The 26,372-nt window shown below is 37.8% G+C and overlaps 1 protein-coding gene and 1 long non-coding RNA gene across 2 annotated transcripts in view; one reads left to right on the forward strand and one right to left on the reverse strand.

Moving 5' to 3' along the window:
- The window catches only part of cpn1 (carboxypeptidase N, polypeptide 1), a 30,815-nt gene extending 18,819 nt beyond the window's left edge, over nt 1-11,996 (forward strand). The window contains exons 5-9 of the mRNA XM_034193769.1: nt 61-172; nt 9,070-9,209; nt 10,123-10,222; nt 11,365-11,483; nt 11,579-11,996. Of these exons, the coding sequence (XP_034049660.1) occupies nt 61-172; nt 9,070-9,209; nt 10,123-10,222; nt 11,365-11,483; nt 11,579-11,689 (582 nt within the window). The 3' untranslated portion in view covers nt 11,690-11,996. The remainder of the gene's footprint in view (nt 1-60; nt 173-9,069; nt 9,210-10,122; nt 10,223-11,364; nt 11,484-11,578) is intronic.
- Nucleotides 3,362-24,775, reverse strand: LOC117530831. The gene is made up of 3 exons (XR_004566457.1): nt 24,735-24,775; nt 21,265-21,269; nt 3,362-3,502 (listed from the first exon to the last, which is right to left on the reverse strand). It is a non-coding gene; the product is annotated as an uncharacterized LOC117530831 (long non-coding RNA).
- Between the last annotated feature and the right edge of the window lie 1,597 nt (nt 24,776-26,372).

Consider the following 26,372-nt stretch of genomic DNA (forward strand, 5'->3'; position numbering starts at 1 on the left):
GTTTGTGTTGTATGTGTATGAATACAAGTTGATAATCAAGTATACATATTTGTGTGACAGTTGGCGAGGACTTACTCGTACGCTCACAGCTGGATGCATAATGGATGGAACTGTGGGGACTACTTTGATGAGGGGATCACCAACGGGGCTAGCTGGTACTCTCTGTCCAAAGGTAAGTAGTACTACGTACTCCTGAATTATTAAAAGTAAGTTCTTTTGGCTTCTCCCTTTTTCACTTGGGGGTTGCCACAGCAGATCCATTATGTATGTTGATTTGGCACAACTATGACGCAAGATGCCCTTTCTGACACAACTCCACATTAAATGGATAATGTGCAGGGGTGGACTTGAACCAGGAAGCTTCTGCTCTGAAAACAATAAAATAAACCAATAAATAAAAACCAATAAAATGGTGAAAAAATAAGTAAGATCTTCAATCTTTGGTGAAAAAATGGCACGGATACTGGCAAGACTGGAAAATGGATATACAAGCAAAAATTCACCCTATGGGTGGGGCGTTGGTGGAGATTGTGTGTGAGGGGATGTAGTCTATATGTGTGGGGTTGCTGCATACATGCATACATACACTATGATAATAGTATCCATGGGTATGGCGACAGTAAGGGCTCAGCAATTTGATCCCTTTGACCTTGACCTTTACCAAAATGTTTGACCTCTGGCCGACCTTGCCATGACAGTACTGGAATCCACCTAAATGTTTGCAACAACTGGTTAAAATTAGGTTGAAAATCAAATTCCTTGACGTTTGTCCAAAATTATTCTTTAAGGGCAATTTTAGGGTCAGCATTTGTTGGCATAGCAAGTTGGATCAAAATCAACAAGAGGACCTTGGAGGAGAAGAAGGCCAACAAAGAGACCAACTAGTAGACATGATCTTGGTCCCAGTGATTGTCCTCTGGGAAATTTGATCCCAGAATACACCTACATATATGAGCATCAGGTTTGGAGGACATTAAAGTGAATCCAAATTGTGATCTTTCACTCCAATGACATTGATTTTTGTGAAAACACATCCTTTAAAGGCAGTTCCAGGCTTGATCTTCAGCAAGGTTGGGTAGAATTACTTTGAAATGTAATCCAAAAGTACTCAGATTACAAGTAATCCAAATGTATGTACATACATACATGTAATCCACATGTATTCTTTCAAAGTAATCCTACCCAACCTTGATCTTCAGTCAAACAAAGATACAGTCAAAGATACAAACATTTGTCATTTGTCTCAAACTGGTATATGTATACACATATATACACTGTCTACTTAGAAGACGATAAAATTGGTTGAAATCCAAAAGCCTGCATGTGCATTTTTCTATGGTATGGTACTGATTTGGAATGACGTTCCTGGAAGCGTGCTGGTATTGCCAAATTATAAAAATTATAAAAAAAACAATGCTAACCAGAGTACACGTCTCTATGCAAGAACCTCCCACAGGCACAAAGCCTCCCACGTGCAGCAGGCCTCCCATGTTCAAGGTCTTCTGCCAGAATGATGACAGGCACTAATGTTGACTTCAGCATTAATGACATGCTTCGAAAGACTTGCAAGAACAGCCAGACCACTGTCTGTCTCCTGATCGCAAATGTGAAGAGAAGGTCACATGTGCAACAAAAGCACTGCGACTAGTGCACAAAGACTGTGTGGCTGTTTCCTTGTGCATACGTTATTTGAGTTTTTACAGGGTTTGCATTGCTGAGGAAGACATACAACATAAATATACAAACAATAATCACAGCCAATCACGTTAATGTTTTGTACGTTTCAAATAGCTGTGAGCTATTGCACAATGGAGCATGACGAATATGTCTCCCCAAATAGAGAACTGCTTCTCCAGGAAATGCTATTGTTGTCAGGATGATGTAGAGTGGAAAAACAAATCTGATGCCTAAATGGATTGCATTTCTATTGCAATTTTCCATCTGATGCTCAAAGCGATACACAGATATGAGCAGTGCCAGTAATGACACCCGGTTACGCCAATCGGAGGTCACTAAAATTAACATTGAAGCGGTGTGTAACTTTGCAAAAACAATGTCGGACTCTGTAGTTTTCTCTGGGCCCCTCCCCAATCGGACCGGGAGTGACATGTTTAGCCGCATGTTCTCCTTGAATTGCTGGCTGTTTGAGTGGTGTCCAAAAAATGAGGTGGGCTTCATAGATAATTGGCAAAGCTTCTGGGGAAAACCTGTTCTTGTTAGGAGAGACGGCATCCATCCCACTTTGGATGGAGCAGCTTTCATTTCTAGAAATCTGGCCAATTTTCTTAAATCCTCCAAACCGTGACTATCCAGGGTTGGGACCAGGAAGCAGAGTTGTAGTCTTACACACCTCTCTGCAGCTTCTCTCCCCCTGCCATCCCCTCATTACCCCATCCCCGTAGAGACGGTGCCTGCTCCCAGACCACCAATAACCAGTAAAAATCTATTTAAGCATAAAAATTCAAAAAGAAAAACTAATATAGCACCTTCAACTGCACCACAGACTAAAACAGTTAAATCTGGTCTATTAAACATTAGGTCTCTCTCTTCTAAGTCCCTGTTAGTAAATGATACAATAATTGATCAACATATTGATTTATTCTGCCTTACAGAAACCTGGTTACAGCAGGATGAATATGTTAGTTTAAATGAGTCAACACCCCTGAGTCACACTAACTGCCAGAACGCTCGTAGCACGGGCCGGGGCGGAGGATTAGCAGCAATCTTCCATTCCAGTTTATTAATTAATCCAAAACCCAGACAGAGCTTTAATTCATTTGAAAGCTTGACTTGGATCAGGTGACCCTGAACCATCCCTTAGTTATGCTGCTATAGACTTAGACTGCTGGGGGGTTCCCATGATGCACTGAGTGTTTCTTTCTCTTTTTGCTCTGTATGCACCACTCTGCATTTAATCATTAGTGATTGATCTCTGCTCCCCTCCACAGCATGTCTTTTTCCTGGTTCTCTCCCTCAGCCCCAACCAGTCCCAGCAGAAGACTGCCCCTCCCTGAGCCTGGTTCTGCTGGAGATTTCTTCCTGTTAAAAGGGAGTTTTTCCTTCCCACTGTTGCCAAGTACTTGCTCACAGGGGGTCGTTTTGACCATTGGGGTTTTTCCGTAATTATTGTATGGCCTTGCCTTACAATATAAGGCGCCTTGGGGCAACTGTTTGTTGTGATTTGGCGCTATATAAATAAAATTGATTTGATTTGATTTGAAAACTCCCAAGTCCATTTTTACAACTAAATGCAAAGTGCATAATTTATTTATTTATTTATTTATTTTTATCTAACCTTTATTTAACGAGGTTAGTCCCACTGAGATTGAGATCTCATTTGCAAGGGAGACCTGGACAATTATAAAGTTTCCAATTCACGTAACCTGGATGTCTTTAAATGTGAGAGGAAACCAGAGCACCCGGAGGAAACCCACGCAAACACGGGGAGAACATGCAAACTCCAAACAGAAGGACCATAGGTAGGAATCGAGCCCATGACCCTCTTGCTATGAGGCAACAGTGCAAACAGACAAAAAAAAAAAACTCATGTTGTACCACTCCCATATGTGCACCAAACACTCTGCACCATGCATTCAATATGAAAATAATTTAGTCAGACAAGGTAGACAGAATGGTGGAATCAATGCGAGGAGCAAAAAATAGAAATAAATAAATACAAATGAAATATGCAAAAACACTTTAGTGTTGTAAAGGATGCAGAGTGACACACATCAAAGAAGGGAACCCTCCTGAACCAGTTTGGGATAGAAAAAAACAAAACAAACAAAAAAAACAAAAACAATGTACAGTATATATACAGAGAGTGATGAGGTGATGGATGATGGATGTGAGTTCAGGTGATGTATTGTAAGAAGGCGGGAACAGCAGGGCCTATGACCATGAGATGTCATGGGACATTTGCGAGAGACAAAGACAGTGTTGTCCTTGAACCATTTACTGGCTGTGGGGAAAAACTGAGAAAACATAAAAGTAGTACGGGAAAACATTAGCCGCATTCATGACATTTAGTTTTGTTATTAAAAAATGGGCTCAGAGTATTTTGGAGGGTTGCCTGGCCACATTTTTTTTCCATCTTTAACCTTTTCACTGCTTCTTTCACAATCCAACACTGAAAGAATCCAGCTTTTGCTTCTGTCTCCACCATGATAGCAGTGAACAGTGAAATAGAAGGTTGAAGATTTTACTTTTATACTATCTGTGTTCGTGAGAAATCAACAATAAATTCATTGATCATACTTATTCTAGAAATTAATGCAGTTGAACTTGCATTTTACACAAAAAAGCTATTGTTATTATTGACTTTTTGTGCTATTATGACCATTCAAATGCAAAAAAATTGCTTGCTGCTACATATGAACAATTTAAAAGATCTTTAAGAATACTCACATTGTTTGTAATAGTCTCATGTAATGTGTTGTTTGGCATTTTGTTTGGCATCTAATTCAAATTCTACATTGTTTAAAAACAGAATATTCCTCAGCGAACCACATACTGTATGTTATGTCTGATTTGTGCAAAAAGAGGGTCTGTTATTTGAGTTAGGTTTTATGTATAATGTTATTTAGTGGCTTTGGCCCCTTAAAAGCCCTCAGGCATTATAAGGGCTTAAGCACTGGCAGGCATGTTAAAGTCCTCTAAGCCAACTGTTTGATTTACTGTATTGGTATAGAAAACATCATTTCAAAGAGTTGATTAATAGTTAATATTTTTCAGCTTGGCAGCTTAATCAAGTTCATTAAATTGTCATGACATGTTTCAAATTTCAGCTCCTGGGTCTTTGATCTGATAGTCCTCGGTTCTGAATCTGTTGAGCCATTCATTCGAACAAAAATGCCTTCAGTGCTATTTAGTGGGCGTTTGTTATATTTGTTTCACAACTTCATGTGATCCATGTGTTATATCGCAATCTGTGATGTTAACGTTTGAACTTTGGCAGTAAATCTGGGTCTTATTTGCACTTCAGCTTCAGTGAAGAAGAAAAAAAGCTTTTGCGGCATACAGCTTCATAGCAAACTAGGACGCTGACCCGCCAGGAAGCACGGGTTCTAGATGTAGTCGTTTGTACTATATACAGAGGACAGCTGACTTTTGAGGAAAATCTGTTTACAGTTATGCTACATTTTTTTAAGTGCTGACATAAAAAAATGTCTTGGCTTTCATGAAAGTCTTTACTGAAGGTTTAATCTGTTTTCAGTTGTGTTCAATTTTCAAAAATGATTTTTTGTTGTCAATAAGCTTTTCTGAAGCTGCTTAACCAGTACAATATTCCAAGTAAAGAAATTATGAATAACTGAAGTTTTATATTTGCACTGTGACAGTGTTCACATTAGATCATATATATATATATATATATATATATATATATATATATATATATATATATATATATATATATATATATATATATATATATATATATTCCTTTTGGCCTGTTTGAGACACTGTTGAGACACAATTCTGCTGTTTTGTCCAGAGTGTGAACATGTTAATTCTGAGTTTGGGGGCACATGCATGCAGAAAATGTCCAGATGTGAATCTGCTGTCTGGGATGTTGGAGGATGGACAGACTGATGAATTCTGTCTGGTCTGCAGCAACCTCACAGGCTTTTATTTTGAAATACGGGCTCTTATTGTGAAAGTGCATATTGTTCTGATCACTTTGCTGTTTTCACCTCTTGAATCCTCATGAAAAAATATATAATTATGCCAATGGATGAAAGTCAGCTCTTTCTGGATTTTAATTGATGCTCTGGATACACAAACACACAGAGGCCTCTTCTTTCCTTTACTAATATAATTTGAGAAACTTTTGCTTGCTTGTGTGCTTGTTCCACTATTCTTCCAAGGTGTTTGGACTAAATTCCACCAAACTCCTTCTATGCTGTAAGATGTCCACAGAACTTCCCTAAAAGCATTTATTTTGCAAAAAGTCAAGGTCATTGTGGTTAAAGGTCAACATTTTGGTTGTTCCCTTAATCCTACCAGGTCCCAGGCTGATTTCCTCTAAATATGATATGTGGATGACCCCACGTCTGTGGGATTTGTAAATGCCCGGGTGACATCCAATTTAGCAAAGGTCAGTCATTGGTTCTAAGGTTAAAATTGAAGTTTTTCCACTTCAATTTAAATTTAATGTTTATTTAACCGGGTTAGTCCCATTGAAATCAAGATTTCTTTTACAAGGGAGACCTGAACAATTATAAAATTTCCAATTAGATTAGATTAGATTAGACAGACTCCCTCAGGGAAATTGAGATTCCAGCAGCATTGTACAGCAGCACACAGGGTAAGAAGCACACAGAGCACCAAAAGTAGAAGTAAAAAAATTTTTTGCAAAATGTAAATACAAATACCAGAAATACTGCTCCCTATTGGCTTAATGGCTACGACTGTTCCTCGCCTTCCCGTCCCCTGTCTTATTGTTACTCCTCCTCCCCCCAGAGTAAGGACTTGAACAATCTGATGGTGTGAGGGACAAAGGAGTTTTTCAGTCTGTTGGTCCTGCACTTGGAAAGGAGCAGTCTGTGGCTGAAGCATGTCTTTAGACATGCAGATTAAGTGAACTGGTTCAATATGCCCCAAAACAGGCACATACATGTAGGCAGGTTCTGGAATTGCCCAGGCGAGGTCAAAGTTGTCAAAGGTCAAAGTCATTGGGGTCAGAGGTCAAATTTTAAATTTTTCACTCAGATTTGCAGATGAAATTTGTGAAAAGTCAACTACTGCTGTCAGGCTCATGTCTACCTGTCTCTTCCCTTTTACTAATTTCTTTCTAAATTGATACATCAATAAAGACTGGCACCAAAATTGCCATTAAATAACTCATTTTGGTGATTATCAAGGCCAAATGAAACTAAGAAGTGTAAGTGTAATTAATTTATCACTTATTTTAACCTAAATTTAATAAATTATTTGGACTTAATTTGACCACTAACCAAAAATGCACATTTTTAAAACTGTCATACTCAGCTTGTTTTACATTATACAGGTATTGTTTTGGGATCAATATCTGTTTGAAACCTCCCTAAATTTTCTACATACTGCTTTTTGAACAAATGGGGCCATTTGCATCACAAAATGCTTTATTCCTTTAAATGTTTGAAACAGTAACTGAACCAAATCAAAATCACATCAAATCAACTTTATTTATAAAGCACTTTTAAAAAAAAACAGCTGCAGCTGAAACAAAGTGCTGTATACAAGGGGACATAAAAAGGCAACAAATCACAAAGTACAAATAAAAAACAAGTAAAAACAGTTAAAACAACCAAAACAGATCGAGAATCTCATTCTGGGTTAAATGCCAGCACATAAAAGTGGGTTTTAAGATTAGTTTTAAAAACAGAAAATGAAGAGGCTTGCCTGATGTGGAGCAGTAACTTGTTCCAAATTGTTCCATACAATGATTCACTGTTTCAAAATGTGCAAATTGCTAAATTAACTCATTTCTTTTTAAAATAATTACTTGTTTTCACACACTTCAAATAAAATCAATGAATTGTCCAACAAAACAATTCAGTTTTTAAAATGACAAAAACAGCAAATGAAGCAAATCACTGTTCTGAAGTGCTGAAACGCTTAAAAAACAAAATGCATCATTTACAAAACCAGAGATTCGAAATGTGTGACACACTAAATTAAACAACTGCTTCAGAAAAAAAAAAAAACACTTATTTGAAATGCACAAAATTCTGAATGAAGCCGTTCCTTCAAAACAGTTGCCACTGTTCCAAAAAGCTTGAAACACTAAACAAAACAAGTGCTTTAGAATGTGATACACAGTGGTGAACTGTGTGAAACAACTACTTCAATCTGCAATAGAATGGCGTCCTGTCCAGGCTGTACCCCACCTCTCGCCCTGTGGCTGCTGGAACAGACTCCATCTCCCCCGTGACCCTTAACTGGAGTAAGAGAGTGTGTAGAAAATGAATGAACTACTTCAAAAATTCATTCAGTGCTTCAAGACACATGAAGCACCACGATGATGACACCTAGTGGACAACAGTTCCCACTCCCCACTACATTAAAAATGTTAAATTATGTTTAAAGTAAAAAATAAACTTTTACCACAACGTGTCTAGGACCTGTTTAAAATGAGGGACTCCAGTTATAATTTGTGAGGCTCATTATTATTTGAGAAATGAAAGATTCGAACTACTGTAAAAAGTCATTGTGTTTCTGTTAAAGGTGTTGATATTTGGAATAAGTATCCTGATAATATTAAATCATTTGGTACCTTGGTTGGCTTTAAAAGGCTCTATAAAAAATATTTAATTACTTGTTATAGCATGATGAATCAGGTTTTTCTATTTTTTTTTTTTCTTTTTTGGGGGGGGGGGTGTGTGCATGGTGCACTGGTGTTTGCATGTTTGTGTTTTGAAATTTTAGTTCAGTGATTAATTTATATTTTGTATTTGTTATCATGGGTATATGTATAGTTATATATACATATGTATACATTTTTTATCTTTTTGGTTAAAGGCGTGGGCATTTATAAGCTTTTGCTTCTGCCTACACCCTTTCGGGCACATAGGTACATTTTATTAAATTGTTTTCTTAGAGTTTTCTTTACTATTTTGGGTCCGTGTGCGCCAAATAAATTAATTCATTCATTCTTAGAATGAATGAATTATACCTCATTCTACTCTTATACTTCATTCTAAGAGGTATAAGAGTAACAGATTTAAAAATTATTTTGCTCCTTTGTCTATTACTCCTTTGAATAAATCTGGATAGTACCTACAGACGCATTACTGGGCGTTGAGGGGTCTGACCGAAGACTATGTAATTTTAACTGACTGTTTCCTGTGTTCCCGTAATTGTATATTATATTGTTGTTGTATGATTGTATGTGTTTTTACTATTCTAACCAAAGCATTGCAAGCCCAAGATAAATTTCCCTTGGGACAATAAAGTTAACCTTGACCTTGATTCATTCATGGCTATGCCCCAGATTTACCTCAGTTGCCCTCAAAAAAACAGTTTCTGATTCAAAGGTAAAAGATTCATATGCACTCCAACTGTGTCTCAATCATTTTTATGTTTCAGGCATGCAAGACTTCAATTACCTCTACACCAACTGTTTCGAAATCACCTTGGAACTGAGTTGTGATAAGTTTCCTCCAGCATCAGCACTACGCAGAGAATGGCTCGCCAACCGAGAAGCTCTGGTGTCATACCTGGAACAGGCTAGAAAACACTCACACACACAGACTTACACACAACAAGATGCATTGGCAAGAGTCCCTGGCTTTGATTGGCTCACATTCCGAGGGTATAATGTCTCAGAATGCGCTGCATGACATTTATTGTAATGTTCAACGAGATAAACCTACTCTTTCAAGCAAGAAAAGAGCCTCTTGGTTTGAAGACAAAATGCCCTTTATCCCAGTTGTCGGAGATGAAATACAACGTGGCACTGGCTCTTAATCGCGTTTCTGGAGTCACAAGAGAAAGCTCAGAAACATTTCTAGGGCAGTGATACCAAACTGAAAAGGTGCTGTTATATACTGTGGCGGCTGGTGAAAATAATTCCAAGGAGGGCTGTGCAACACAGAACACATATAGTAACATGCGTGATCAATGTTCTACACAAATTAAAAGGAGCATAAAACACTGCAACTTTTAAATATTCCCAGTCTTCCAAATTTCCTTCAAACAACTAATTTAGGCTAATAAAAATTTAAAATGAAAATAATTTTCAATTGCCACATTTGTATATATATGTAGAAAAAAGGTCATCAGACAAATTTTTGAGTTTACCCTTCCGGTACGCTTACATTTAGCTGATTATTTACCTGAAATTGAAACAATATATAATATAATTTATTGTGTTTATGTAAGTACACGTTATATAATGACATAGACTTTTTGACAGATTTTGAATTGTGTTTTCTTGACACATTTCCTGTGTGGCCCCCTGGTGGCAGCTGTATCTGGTTATATGTCTACTGTAGATCACAAAAATGAGGTTGATAAGGTTGAACAATTAAGAAAATTGTTCTTGACATGTAGTTTTGTAATGCCATTTTTCTTTATTTTTGCAGACAAGCAGCTCAGCAACATGGTGTCCAATATCAAATCATCATTTTCTCATTTCAGATACACCATGGGATCAAAGGAATGGTGTATGATGACAATAGCAATCCCATTCGCAATGCTGAGATCTCTGTGGCTGGCATCAACCATGACATAACCACTGGTGAGAAGGGCACCGATAGATTTCTGTGCACACATGGTTACTGTGTTTACTACAAATATTGCTTTGACAGATTTAAAAATGTTTAGTGTATGAAATAGTTTCCGCAGCATGATCTACAAAAAGCAAAGATTTTAGGCCCTTCTAATGTGCCTAAAATATCTAAAAATAAGGAAAAGCTCCTAATTATGCAATGTCTTTCAATAACCATATATTATAAATTAGTAAAATGTGTGACCATTTTTCACTTTTAAATATATTTTATTTCTTTAAGGTGGTCTTCTCCACTTTATAAAAGATTTTATTTGGGATTAAACAATAATTGCACCGACAAGGGTTTTATTTGACTTGAAAGGGAGGTCTGTAATTTAACAATGTCAAAACCTTTAAAGAACCACAAATAAATTAATAAATAAAAATGTTTAAAATCTGTAAAGGTATTCCGTGAAACGCAATAACTTAACGCCAAAGTGTCAAACTTGCAAAAAACAGACAATATCGGCACTCGCTAAATTTACTTTTATATATATCCTTTTTTAACCAGGTAAAAGATTAAAATGTCTTTTACAAGAGAGGACTCGCCAAGAAAGCAGCAAAACAATAATTACAACAAACATAATACAAACGCCATCATATACCATACAAGAATAAAAACACAAATATCCAGTTAATATTCAACAAAAGACCAAAATTTTTAAAAGGAGCACTGTCTTAAAAGCGATTCAAAGAAAACTCTAAAAACATTTACACTCCCCAAGAGTGCTTTTTTCCTTAATTCTTCACAATTCATTTTAATTCCCCCATTGAGCTTGATAAATCATGTTGTATGTGCAAATCGCACCTATTTGCATGTTTCCTCCCACAGTTTTGTGCACTCTTGTGGACAAACCCCAAATTGCATATTCATAAAGGCAAGTTTTGCAAGTGCTGGGGGGTTTGCATACATGCTAACACACACAAACCTTTAGTAACACAGGTCCTGTATGTTTAATTGTCCAGTTTACCCCCATTTGTTGTGGGTGTCTGTCCCAAACGTTTATTGTTTGTATTCCACAAACCACCAACACAAACCAAGATGTCATCCTTTGCGAAGATAATTTCATAACAAAAATACCCATGTGTAATTTTTTTCTGTACATCTTCAGGAGTAGATGGAGACTATTTCAGACTTCTGTTACCAGGCACCTACACTGTCACAGCATCTGCTCTGGGTCACATCCCGTCTACCACTACGGTCACAGTGGGACCAGCAGAGGCTATACAGGTGTGTTTTACAAGAGAATGCTGTCCAAGCGTGTGTGTATATAACTTCAGTGTTGATAATACTCACTCACCTTTTGCTCATATCTTCCCTGTCAGCTTAATTTTTACTTGAAAACAGCGCCGAAACAAAACCTGAAAGTGAAGCCTCACAACAGCAAGAAGAACCTCTTGTCAAACAAAATCCCCTTAAAACTGGGCCCGAGATGAGCCATGGACAATAACTGCATGAACAAATAAACACACTGAAAACAGGCACACACATATACAAATGATGGAAATGATAAATGTATGTATGTATGTGATTTTACCCGTGTAGTCCCATCATTATGTATATCATACCTCTGTAGTTTTTGTTGATAAATATAAACTGTCTGTATTAATGAGATGCTGGAAGCCTGTTGTATTTATATAATAGTGCATATTTGTATGAACACAACTATCCTGTACTTGTAAAGAGCATTTTAAATTATGAATCCAAAATTTGATGAAAATTAAAAGAATGTTTTTGCTGTTATATTTGACTATCTCTTAATGTCTAAATGTTGCTGTTTATATATATATATATATATATATATATATATATATATATATATATATATATATATATATATATATGTGTGTGTGTGTGTGTGTGTGTGTGTGTGTGTGTGTGTGTGTGTGTGTGTGTGTGTGTGTGTGAATGTGAACACCAACTTGTAATATAGTTATTGTTGTAACTACAATGGTAAATACCAATGGTAAATCTCATATTACTTTTATATCATTTGGTTAGAAGTTTAAAATGCAGCTTATAGTAGCTCCACAGAAAGACTTTAATAAAGCTTGGAACTAATATTAAGTTTCACAGACTTATCATATTAAATTGAAGTAAGAAGCAGCCTCCAAGTTGGCAGCAGTTAGTTTGTTAGGCATGCTATGTAACATAATCCGAATTTATGCCAAACCAAAAGGAAAAACTGTTCTACAAACAAACTGATAAGTTATAAGACAATTGAAGAGCAAAAATATACTCCCTTCATGTATTCATTTTTGTTTTTGTTTTGTTGTTGGCTATCATGTTAGCTAGCTATGTCATTTAGTTTGACAAATTCTGTCATACTCAAGTATAATCAATTTTCAAAATAAACTAATAATTTTCAGTGAGTTGTAAGACAATACAAGACAACACATACAACACGTTGTGCTGTACATGCTAACTACCTACTAGCTAAATGTTGCAGTCATTTCAATCACACTATATGCTAGTTTACCAAGTTAGCATTTAGCTGATTGAACTAATTCTGGTTACGTTCATTCAAAAGCAGTGTATGAGCATAATGCCATGCTCCTAGTGAATTTATTAACACTAAAAATGAAGAAGGATTGGTAGTTTCAGGTTTATGTTTTTCCTTGAAAGTACTAACTTGTTCCTATGCACACAGAAAATTGTAATGTTTAAAACCTCAAGGGTCACTACACAAATATTTGTATTTATATACTTGTGAGTATTTGTATACTTCATATTACTTAAAGGTAGAGTGCCACTGGGTTTTTTTTTATTATTGTTTTGTTTTGTTTTATTTTGGTTTGGGTTTTTTTTGTTTTTTTTTTAGATCTAAATCATAAAATTAACTTTCTTTGGCACCACTATAATTTTATTTCTTAGCATTAAGATAAGGGATTCATAAAATGATACTGCCAATATGATCAAATTCATGCTGTCTGGAAACTATTTAGAATTTCAACCCCTGAGGGAGAGAAATTAAAAGGGATTAGATGCTATGACCAACATTTGATAGATTTGAAATTGATGTACAAGAAATCTTATGGATGTTAACATACGAGATGGGTCACAGGTAATCTCAAAATTTCACGAATGCGTACACGCGTTTCCTCCTGTACTTAGTCTGCATGATCCCGATGAAGGACAAGACAATATTCACTATGGAATTTCCCCCCAGATTAATATGTCCTCCTCATTAAAATGAGCTGTAATTTTGCTACATGTTACAAAAATAAACCTACATTATAATGCTTGGATTTCAGCAGAAACTACATTTTCTCAGTTTTGTGAAATTTGATAAGGCCCTATAGCTTTAAGACAGTTGCTCAGACTGCTGATATATTGTCAGCAAAAAAGGTCATATGACATAGCATTTATTTTGAATTCATAAACTTGTAACTGTGTAATTGTAGAGTGACTGTATATTATGAGTGACTGTATATTACTTAGAGTAACTGTATATTATGGCAAAAATATTATCTTGCACTGTATAGGATTTGCCAATGACTATTTTGATTTTTTCTCTATTGCTTCAAAGGCTGCAACAGAACCTTGAAATAAAAAACCTCAATCATCCTACTTATGATTAGATACAATCCACCCACTAGGAGCAGTGGGCAGCCATAGTCCGGCACCCGAGGACCAACTCCAGATGTAGAGATGCTGCCTTGGTCAAGATAGAGAAAGGAGCAGATCCTAATGTGCATGTTTTGATCTTGGGAGGAAACCAGATAGCCTGGAGGAAACCCATACAGACATGGGGAGAACATTTAAACTGCACACAGGAAGGAACATGGGTGGAATCTATAGAGCACTATAGAGGGCTCTATTGGTGGAATTAAACCCTAGACCACCATGCTAGGCAAGAGTACAAACCACTGATCCACCATGCCATACTTTAATTTACTCTATCAGTCAGCCATTTTAATTAGCATTAGCTTTGTGGGATGCAGCCAGAACCAACTGGTCCATAGTGGTCCAGTCCGGAACTTCATGGAAGTTCATTACAATTATTAGATGTTGGAAGGTCTCACAATACAGCTGCATGTATGAAAACAGAAATAAAAGGATTCTTAACTGGGAAATACAGTGCTGAAGACGCAGAAGCTTTGTGACAAGAATTAGCTTCAGCTTCCTGGAGATGGCAGTAAAGGACAGGATGTTATCTGTTTCATCACAAATGGACACATTTCTGTCCAACGTTCCACATCTGAATGTGCAATAACAACCTTCAATATATATTAAAAAAATGATTTGATAAAAATATATGTGTATCATTTTTAAAAACTAAGGGGAAATCAGTGGTGATGGTAGGGTAGGGTGTGGCATCCCATTTTGCTTTGCTTTCCCTAAATAAGCAGACTCTTTGAGTGTTTTCAAGAAATTCTTATAAGACCTTCTTAAAAAATGTCTGTTTTGAAAATTTTAACTATATTCTTTCTTTATAATAGTTCATGTGCAAAGCTGCAGCCCCAAATTTGAGTTTTCAGTCCCGTGACATTGTGATTCCAACTGGGTGAGAGATCCATACACAGGATATTAGAACCATCCATGGGTTTGTTTGTTAGTCTTATCTCTGGCTGTACAGAATTAAATCTTAACAACCGCTCAGTATATTTCCTTCATATTTGGTATAATGTTAGTACCTATCCCCGCCTTGATGTGGTATACATCATAATGTAAGCACTTTTGAAAGTAGACACTGTAAATTTTGATGTTGAGATTTAGTGCCCCAACGGGTTGTGTGATGGTCCCTACTGGTTCTTTGATGTCCCCAGAGGTGGGAATAAATCTGATCTGATTTAACCAATTGTTATCCATTGATTGTGGACATTGAATATTTCCAAAACACAAACAATACCAAGGTTTGAACACTAGAGTCCCTTTAAAGCTACAGTGTAGCTTTAATGGATCAGCTACATTAAGTGGTGTTTATTAGTGTAAATGAAATACAGCATTCATAACCATGTGTTCATTAACTACTTGCAATAATTAATGTGTTTTCATAAGCTTGAATAAGCCCTTCATATCTACACTGGAGTGAGCCTCTTCATAGGGGCCACCATGTTGCACCACCATGTTGACACAGTTGCCCAAAAGGGACATACCTACAGTTCACTCCAAACATATTTGGCCCCTTGGTATTTCATGCATTTGAATTTGTTTATGCCATTTCAAATACCCGTACAAAAAATACAAAAAAAAAAAAAAAAAATCTAAAATATACATCCTTAAACTCAAACTCAAAGCAAATCTCTCCAACTTGATACAAATTAATTAAAAATATAAAAGCCAACATGATGGGTTGCATAAGTAGATCAACAATTTCTGAAATACCCAGACCAGTCTGTCTGGCACCAACAACCATGCCACGTTCAAAGCCACTTAAATCCACTTTGTTCCGCATTCTGATGCTTGGGTTGAACTTCAGTAAGTCGTCTTCACCACTATTGCTGCTATGTGATTGGCTGATTAGCTATTTGTGTTAAGAAGCAATTGAACAGGTGTGCTTAATAATATAAATTTTGGAATCAAAATTCAAATTCCAAGATGCCTAGAAATTACAGTTTTCTTGCCCAACAAACATTTTGTCATAAAATGTCAAAAGTACAACCGCTACAATCCCACTACTGACACTATTTCCTTTGATTTTTGTGATAAAGTACAACCCCAATTCCAATGAAGTTGGGACCATTTACATTGTGTAAAATGTAAATAAAAACAGAATACAATGATTTGCAAATCCTCTTCAACCTATATTCAACTGAATACACCACAAAGACAAGATATTTAATGTTCAAACTGATAAACTTTATTGTTTTTGTGCAAATATTTGCTCATTTTGAAATGGAACGCTAATAGGATTAATCAATCAATCAATCAATTTTTTTTTATATAGCGCCAAATCACAACAAACAGTTGCCCCAAGGCGCTTTATATTGTAAGGCAAGGCCATACAATAATTATGTAAAACCCCAACGGTCAAAACGACCCCCTGTGAGCAAGCACTTGGCTACAGTGGGAAGGAAAAACTCCCTTTTAACAGGAAGAAACCTCCAGCAGAACCAGGCTCAGGGAGGGGCAGTCTTCTGCTGGGACTGGTTGGGGCTGAGGGAGAGAACCAGGAAAAAGACATGCTGTGGTGGGGAGCAGAGATCGATCACTAATGATTAAATGCAGAGTGGTGCATACAGAGCAAAAAGAGAAAGAAACAGTGCATCATGGGAACCCCCCAGCAGTCTACGTCTATAGCAGCATAACTAAGGGATGGTTCAGGGTCACCTGATCCAGCCCTAACTATAAGCTTTAGCAAAAAGGAAAGTTTTAAGCCTAATCTTAAAAGTAGAGAGGGTGTCTGTCTCCCTGATCTGAATTGGGAGCTGGTTCCACAGGAGAGGAGCTTGATAGCTGAAGGCTCTGCCTCCCATTTTACTCTTACAAACCCTAGGAACTACAAGTAAGCCTGCAGTCTGAGAGCGAAGCGCTCTATTGGGGTGATATGGTACTACGAGGTCCCTAAGATAAGATGGGACCTGATTATTCAAAACCTTCTAAGTAAGAAGAAGAATTTTAAATTCTATTCTAGAATTAACAGGAAGCCAATGAAGAGAGGCCAATATGGGTGAGATATGCTCTCTCCTTCTAGTCCCCGTCAGTACTCTAGCTGCAGCATTTTGAATTAACTGAAGGCTTTTTAGGGACTTTTAGGACAACCTGATAATAATGAATTACAATAGTCCAGCCTAGAGGAAATAAATGCATGAATTAGTTTTTCAGCATCACTCTGAGACAAGACCTTTCTGATTTTAGAGATATTGCGTAAATGCAAAAAAGCAGTCCTACATATTTGTTTAATATGCACTTTGAATGACATATCCTGATCAAAAATGACTCCAAGATTTCTCACAGTATTACTAGAGGTCAGGGTAATGCCATCCAGAGTAAGGATCTGGTTAGACACCATGTTTCTAAGATTTGTGGGGCCAAGTACAATAACTTCAGTTTTATCTGAGTTTAAAAGCAGGAAATTAGAGGTCATCCATGTCTTTATGTCTGTAAGACAATCCTGCAGTTTAGCTAATTGGTGTGTGTCCTCTGGCTTCATGGATAGATAAAGCTGGGTATCATCTGCGTAACAATGAAAATTTAAGCAATACCGTCTAATAATACTACCTAAGGGAAGCCTGTATAAAGTGAATAAAATTGGTCCTAGCACAGAACCTTGTGGAACTCCATAATTAACTTTAGTCTGTGAAGAAGATTCCCCATTTACATGAACAAATTGTAATCTATTAGACAAATATGATTCAAACCACCGCAGCACAGTGCCTTTAATACCTATGGCATGCTCTAATCTCTGTAATAACATTTTATGGTCAACAGTATCAAAAGCAGCACTGAGGTCTAACAGAACAAGCACAGAGTTTGTTTATAAGTTTACTTAGTTTGCAAAGTAAAGGTTAAACAATGTCGGCATCCATTGGATTCTGTGACATGTGACACATGCTCCCCTGAAACATGATAACTAAGCATATTACATGATGCAAACTATTCCTTTAAAAAACCATATTCACTCAACTAATAATATGCATCACTTTTTACCAAAATTGTAGCAACTTTAACTTTTGACCCCTGTACAAATTGAAATTGACCTTTGTCACCATTCTTGCTGTTTTTACCCCATAACTCCAGAACATTCATTCACATATAGTCCAAACTATACCTTTTTGGAATCTTTATGATCAGACAAATAATATGGAATACCTTTCAATATGATTGGAGCATTTTTAAATTTTGACCCCTGTGTAATTTTTCGATTGACCCCTTCTTGGCCACCTATTGAAAGTTCATGTGGCCACTCAGCATTTTTAAAAGAGTAATGTCTAAGGAGTATGTGTGCCAAATTTGGTGCTTGCATCACCATTTGAAGCAGTTTTTCAGTTATCCGCTGAAATATACCCTTAACTGGAATTAGTAGATTCAGAAAATGGACAGATGGACGGATGAAGCATTCATGTGATGAAAGCAAATTAAGTCTTCAGATCATGACAACACTGGCATATTATTTGTATCACAAAGGCAAAAAAAAATAATCCAAAATTCATTCATGAACTATGAGCAACTTTTCATGAGTCATCACCGCACTGTCATGTTACAGTGATCATCCATAAATTAGAATAACACATTCAGTTTCTGACATCAGTTCATACATTAGTCCAGGAACATCAATAGCTATTGTTCAGTCAATTGCAGTACTGTGACAGCAGTTTCTCACAAAGGGACACAATACAATGATTGTGTGACCGCCAGTGTGTTCTCAGCCTACAGAGCAAACAGTCACTGACAATTGGCAGAAAATAACAATCGGCCCACAAACACTCCGAGAGTGAAAGTGGCCACTGTGAGGCAGGACAAAGCCAACGTTTATACAGTGTCACTGATCTGGGCTGTTCTCAGTGGTATTACAGCATTGTGTGGAAATACGTTTGCACGCTAGCTGGCAAAATGTGGCGTCAATGAATCCCACGAGTTGTAAAGTGCCAACAATTTCCTACACTAATTTAATCCAAGTTCATTGACTCAAACTGTACTGCAAATCAATCTGACAGTAATCTGTTGGTCATGATGATCCAGTAAGACCAGACGCTGAACAAAAATGATACTGTTTCTGAAGAGTCATCTTCAAAACACTGTTTTAGTTGAAGGACTTCATATATAACTAGAGACACAGCTATGCTGTTCTGAGCACACCTGATCCCATCAGATCTTAGATGTGCAGCAGATTTTGATCAGTACGTAGAATGAGAATTGGGTCAGGAAGGGCATCATGTGTAAACATGGCAACTTCCAATAGGATCTGTAACGGAGCCGCTGTGGGGACCCTGAGATACCAGGGGAAGCAGAAGGATGGCAGCAACGTTTTATAGAGTTACAACCTGAGAGTGTTGGGCACTGCCAATTAGAGGTGGGCGGATCGATCCTAATATCGATACCAGCGCTGGTATTGATATTGAACGATCCTCGTGTAAAAAGATTGATACTCAAGCTTTTTTTTTCTCCGGCCACACTGACTGCTGCGCATGCAGATTCATCAAAGTCTACTCTTTGTCTGTAAGAGCAGCGCTGCGCTGTGTCACACAACACGGAGCAGTGCACCCTCCCTCCTCTGGTCTTTTGTTGTTGCGCCGTCACGTGGCTCAGCGGCACCAGCCAACAGCCATGCAGGTAGGCTCAGCCTGGCCCGCCCACTCAGTGCTCTCCTCGAGTTAGCCCTCTACCTCAGGAGATTTTGTTTTAAGTTGTGTTGAGTGATATTTTTTTAAACAAAAATGCTGATTGTGATAATAAAGTATTTTGTTGTCACATACAATGTTTGGCAAAATTCTATCCTGGGTCTTTTGGATCCTTTGGATCTATGAAGCTTAAATATGCAAAAGTATCAGTATCGGTATCGGTATTGATATCGGTGATACTGGGCCTGTATTTACTTGGTATTGGATCAATACCAAAATTCCCAGTTTCGCCCACCTCTACTGCTAACCTAAAAGTTAGCTTTGATACCTGCTAATCTGATATCTGAAAAGTTAGCTGTAATAACGTTAGTTTTAATATATGAATTTAACTTTGACTTGGATTTTGGGCTATAACAAAATACAGATTTGGAGCTGGAATTTGATGTAAAGTTTGCAGAACTAAATTTGGTGCAAGCTAATTGGTCTGGTAATGGTTTTCAAAGTTTGCTGAAAAGCTATCTTCTAAAAAAAACAGTTAGACTCACTAATTAGCTGTTAGCAGATTAGCTGAACTGTGCCCACCACTGGAACCCTGTTGTATTTGTTTTCCTCATCTTTAAGTGACACTGAAAAAAAATCTTGTACAGCTTTCTCTGTAAAATATAAATAATTTGTTAATGCAGGCCGCTCATCTTCATGTGAACATCAGCTAACAACATAGCAGTTGCAAGGAGATATGACATTCAATAGGTGGGGAAATACTCAACTTGATTTAGAAGAAAAACCATAAAGTAATCCATAACTTTAAAAATTGACAATACGTGTGACTGGGGATGATACAAAAACTCTTCAGTGTTCCCCCAAATTAGTGAAACAGAAACTTGAATCACTCTTCCATAATGTGCTTCAAAACCTTTGCAATACCTATTGTTTTGGAACATTGTCCCAGAATCTGGATCAAAAGAAAGACATCACTTGCTGTAGAATCTAATATGTATACATTCGTATTAGATATCTGGAGCAAAATATATCAGATGCAGCACAGCAGATCTTTCGCGAGTACATAATGTTCTTGTGTGAACAAGTCAGGCTATTTGTGTGCTTCTGTGTATCTTTTTTCCTTTTCCTTGCCTGTAATTGAGGGTGAACTTGACCCCTCACTTTTGTTTCCTGCTATTGTTCTGGTTGAGAAGAGCACATTTGAGGAAGTTGCCATTACTGAAGACACAGCAAAAATGACATTCTCTCTCAAACACCACACATAAACAATCACACAATGATCTGAGATAGAAGCCCTTGTGCAATTTTATACCTCTAAAAATAATTTTGTCATAATGATCTCCTATAAAAGAGCTGCAATTTGTCCAAGAAAAGTTGGGGGGGGGGGGGGGGGCGTTTGGAATGCTTTATAGCAATTTTAATGATATCATATCCTAAAGGGGAGTGGCTACAAATGCCACATTCATCATGTCGTAAAATCTGAAATTATGAGTGCCAGCTCAGGCAAAAAGACTTGAACGCGTGATCAGGAAACTCTTGCGGAAAATGTATTTATTCATTTTCAGGCCACCTGTTCATCATAGGACCATGCATGTTGACAGACAAACACATTCTATGCTCACACCTACAGTCAATTTAAAGTGTCCAGCTCATCTAACCTGCATCCCCTTGAAAATCTGATCACCCAGACGGAACCCACACAAAGTCTAAACAGAAAGGACCAGGTGGAAAGTGGTCCCAAGACCTTCTTGCTATTGTAATTTCTCCCTGTTCTTTATGTAATATACTGCCCCTTACAAAGAACAAAATCATTATATTCCTCAGTTTGAATTTATTGAAAGTCACATTGAAACCAGGCCCGGTGTCGCAGACCGAATGGTCCACCCCCAAAAAATCGGTCCGCCTTTTGCATCTGCTCATGCACCATTTCAGACCACACCAGCTCGTCTAAGACAGAGTCTCTTCACCCAAAGCAATTAAATGAATTAATGGGATTATTAACCATCAGATGATAAAGGTAAAACCTCTTAAAGTCAGTTTTAAGCAGAAACTAGGCCATTTTAAGCAGAAACGAGGCAAAATTCCGTGATCTTTTGAAATGTCAGACGCGCAGTGAACGCATCAGCTAGCAGCTCGTTTAGCCGTGGCGCTCTGATCGCTTCCGCCGCCTTTTATGATGAATGATACTGGTGTGCAGTTTGAAGCAGAAATGAGGTGTTAATCTGTGAACCGCGTCATCAGGGGGACCGATTTTTAGGGGGACGTTGGGTCCCACAGACATACTCCATCTTGTGAAGGGACCACAAACATGGCTGAAACATTACCTTTATACAAGACAATGTGGGCGTTACCATATGGGCGTTACAGTGGGTGTGGATTAGTCTCACAGTCTGTCTTATTGGTTCCCACAGCAGGGGAGCCCTCCCTTTTATCTGAACACTTACACATGCGTGTTGGAAGTGAAACTTATGTTGAATCCTTGAACCAACATAAAATAAGGAAATTAGCACAGATATTATCTAACACTATGATGCAACAGTTGCTAACCACTAACCAACCTGCCTGCCGTTTGGAAAAGTAAGTTCTCCAATATATGGCGCGTTTCATTTGTACTCGGATCGTTCATAATTCCCCAGTTATGGCAAGGAATTTGTTAATTGGATTGCCACCTGAAGTCGTCAATTCAACATGTTATCTCCCCGGGTTCACAATCCAACGATGGCTGCTCCAAACATCAATAGTAGTGAAAGCTGTAGTTTTTGCTGGTTAAATTATTTTAGGACTCCTGTCTTTGTTTGTGTGTCTAATTTAATAAATTGTTACACCAGTATTGTCCTTCTGCTGTCTGTGGCCATGATGCTGCAATAATTTTATACATGAAATACCGCGTAATGTGTTGTTTATCAACTTGTGTCACTATATTGTGTCACTAAACCATATTAATGCTTCGATCTAAATATGATCAATCTATCTTTGTTAGTTGGACTATGTACCACAGGCTTTTAAGGTGGCAGTAATTAAACCATTACTTAAAAAGCCATCACTTGACCCAGCTATCTTAGCTAATTATAGGCCAATCTCCACCTTCCTTTTCTCTCAAAAATTCTTGAAAGGGTAGTTGTAAAACAGCTAACTGATCATCTGCAGAGGAATGGTCTATTGAAGAGTTTCAGTCAGGTTTTAGAATTCATCATAGTACAGAAACAGCAATTAGTGAAGGTTACAATTGATCTTCTATGGCCTCGGACAGTGGACTCATCTCTGTGCTTGTTCTGTTAGACCTCAGTGCTGCTTTGATACTGTTGACCATAAAATTTTATTACAGAGATTAGAGCATGTCATAGGTATTAAAGGCACTGCGCTGCGGTGGTTTGAATCATATTTGTCTAATAGATTACAATTTGTTCATGTAAATGGGGAATCTTCTTCACAGACTAAAGTCATTATGGGTTCCACAAGGTTCTGTTCTAGGACCAATTTTATTCACTTTACACATGCTTCCCTTAGCAGTATTATTAGACGGTATGCTTAATTTTCATTGTTACGCAGATGATACCCAGCTTTATCTATCCTGAAGCCAGAGGACACACACCATTAGCTAAACTGCAGGATTGTCTTACAGACATAAAGACATGGATGACCTCTAATTTCCTGCTTTTAAACTCAGATAAAACTGAAGTTATTGTACTTGGCCCCACAAATCTTAGAAACATGGTGTCTAACCAGATCCTTACTCTGGGATTGGCATTACCCTGACCTCTAGTAATACTGTGAGAAATCTTTGGAGTCATTTTTGATCAGGATATGTCATTCAAAGCGTATATTAAACAATATGTAGGACTGCTTTTTTTGCATTTACGCAATATCTCAAAAATCAGAAAGGTCTGTGCTCAGAGTGATGCTGAAAAACTAATTCATGCATTTATTTCCTCTAGGTGGACTATTGTAATCATTATTATCAGGTTGTCCTAAAAGTTCCCCTAAAAAGCCTTCAGTTAATTCAAAATGCTGCAGCTAGAGTACTGACGGGGACTAGAAGGAGAGAGCATATCTCACCCATATTGGCCTCTCTTCATTGGCTTCCTGTTAATTCTAGAATAGAATTTACAAATTTTTCTTCTTACTTATAAGGTTTTGAATAATCAGGTCCCATCTTATCTTAGGGGACCTCGTAGTACCATATCACCCCAATAGAGCGCTTCGCTCTCAGACTGCAGGCTTACTTGTAGTTCCTAGGGTTTGTAAGAGTAGAATGGGAGGCAGAGCCTTCAGCTTTCAGGCTCCTCTCCTGTGGAACCAGCTCCAATTCAGATCAGTGGAGGACAGACACCCTCTCTACTTTTAAGATTAGGCTTAAACTTTCCTTTTTGCTAAAGCTTATAGTTAGGGCTGGATTCAGGTGACCCTGAACCATCCCTTAGTTATGCTGCTATAGACGTAGACTGCTGGGGGGTTCCCATATGCCTGTTTCTTTCCTCTTTTTGCTCTGTATGCACCACTCTGCATTTAATCATTAGTGATCGATCTCTGCTGCCCTCCACAGCATGTCTTTTTCCTGGTTATCCTCCCTCAGCCCCACCAGTCCCAGCAGAAGACTGCCCCCTCCCTGAGCCGGTTCTGCTGGAGGTTTCTTCCTGGTTAAAAGGGAGTTTTTCCTTCCCACTGTAGCCAAGTGCTTGCTCACAGGGGGTCGTTTGACCGGTTGGGGTTTTACATAATTATTGTATGGCCTTGCAGTACAATATAAAGCGCCTTGGGGCAACTGTTTGTTGTGATTTGGCGCTATATAAAAATTGATTGATTGATTGAATATTGCCCAATTGCGAACAATAATGACTGGCTACACTACACTACACACCGAGCAGGACATTAAAACACTAACATACCTTCTGCACTAGTTTCACTCACTCACTCATCTTCAACTGCTTAGTCCAATTAAGGGTCACGGGGGGCTGGAGCCTATCCCAGCAGTCATAGAGCATGAGGCGGGGTACACCCGTCTCACCCGGATAGGCCGCCAGTCTGTCACAGGGCCACACACACACATATATATATATATAGAGAGAGAGAGAGACAAACACAGTCACACCCGCACACACATGTATGGACAATTTAATGTTTCCAAACACCTAACCTACGTGTCTTTGGATGTGGGAGGAAGCCGGAGCACACCGAAGAGAACCCACGCAAACACGGGGGAGAACATGCAAACTCCACACAGAAAGGACAGGTGGAATCATGCCCATGATCTTCTCACTGTGAGGCAAACAGTGCTAACCACTAAGCCACTGCACTGCCCCCACGCCAGTAGTTTCAAACAATGTAAAATTGATGATCTATTTGGGGGAACTTGTTACCATTTAGAGTTATGGTAGAAATTGCATATGACATGGTGGACATGTCACAAGATTTCATGTCATTGCCACTAAAATTTAAATCACACACACACCCTATTCGGGTAATGACCCAATGACATTATTGGGTTAGTCTGATAATTACACTTATAAACAAAAGTTATAAAAGTTTTACATTTAGAACACAAGCACATTTACAAAAATAAAAACTAATTTAGATTCTAACATAAATTTAGTTTGTACAGAGAGTAAATCCGGAAGTGCTGGGTATTGGTAAGAAAGAACAGTTATGAAGAGGATGAAGAGTGGAAAGGCAATTGGTCCAGATGACATACCAGTGAAGGCATGGAAATCTTTAGGAGAGATGGCAGTGGAATTTTTTACCATATTGTTTAATAAAATCTTGGAAAGTGAGAGGATGCCCGAGGAATAGAGAAGAAGTATGCTGGTTCCGATGTTTAAGAACAAAGGTGATATGCAGAACTGCAACTACAAATGCATAAAGCTGATCAGCAACAGCATGAAGCTATGGGAAAGCATAGTAGAAGCTAGGCTTAGAAAGTAGGTAAAGATCTGTGAGCAGCAATATGGTTTCATGCCAAGAAAGAGCACTGCAGATGCAATGTTTGCTCTGAGAATACTGATGGAGAATATAGAGAAAGCCAGAATGAGTTGCATTGTGTATTTGTGGACTGAGAGAAAGCTTATGGCAGGGTGCCAAAAGAACAATTGTGGTATTGCATGAGGACATCTGGAGTGAGAGAGGGTAGTAGAGGATTCTTATGTACAAGGACAATATGACACTGGTGAGATGAGCAGTAAGAATTCAAGGTAGAGTACACCAAGGATCAGCTCTGAGCCCTTTTTTGTTTGCAATGGTAATGGACAAGTTATCGGACGAGATCAGACAGAAGACTCCACGGACTATGACATTTGTTGATGACACTGTGATCTGTAGTGAAAGTAGAGAGCAGGTTGAAACTAGCCTGGAGATGTGGAGATACACTCTGGAGAGAAGAGGAATGAAAGTGAGTAGGAGCAAAAGTTTAAACATCAGAGCTGCTCCAACTCCAGAGACTTTTAAATCTGCTCTTAAGACTTATCTTTTTGCTTTGCGCTTTTAATACAATTTAAGCTGTATGCGTCTGGATTTTCTTTTCTTTTCTTTTGTTTTTGGATTTAATTGCCCTTGTTTTTTTTTTTTGTAATGTTGTTGTAATGTTTTGATATTTATTTATTGATTGATTGATTGATATTTTTTAACGTGAAGCACTTTGGGCAGCTTGTGTTGTTGAAAATGTGCTATACAAATAAAATTGACTTGACATGTCAATAAGTTCATGTTACCTATCAATCGTAAATATTTTGGTGATCACTAGAAACTTTAGGTCACCTATCTAGGCCGTTGGTTGCAAAGATATAGCAGAAAATATGCTTTTGCCCCTGTTTTTGTTGACATTGACCGATCCTCATCTTGAGACTATTTTTGGGGAAAATCTGTCCAGCCTTTTATTTATTTATTTATTTTTTTACTATTTTTT

Source organism: Thalassophryne amazonica, chromosome 18 (genome assembly GCF_902500255.1).
Source record: "Thalassophryne amazonica chromosome 18, fThaAma1.1, whole genome shotgun sequence".
NCBI lineage: Eukaryota > Metazoa > Chordata > Actinopteri > Batrachoidiformes > Batrachoididae > Thalassophryne > Thalassophryne amazonica.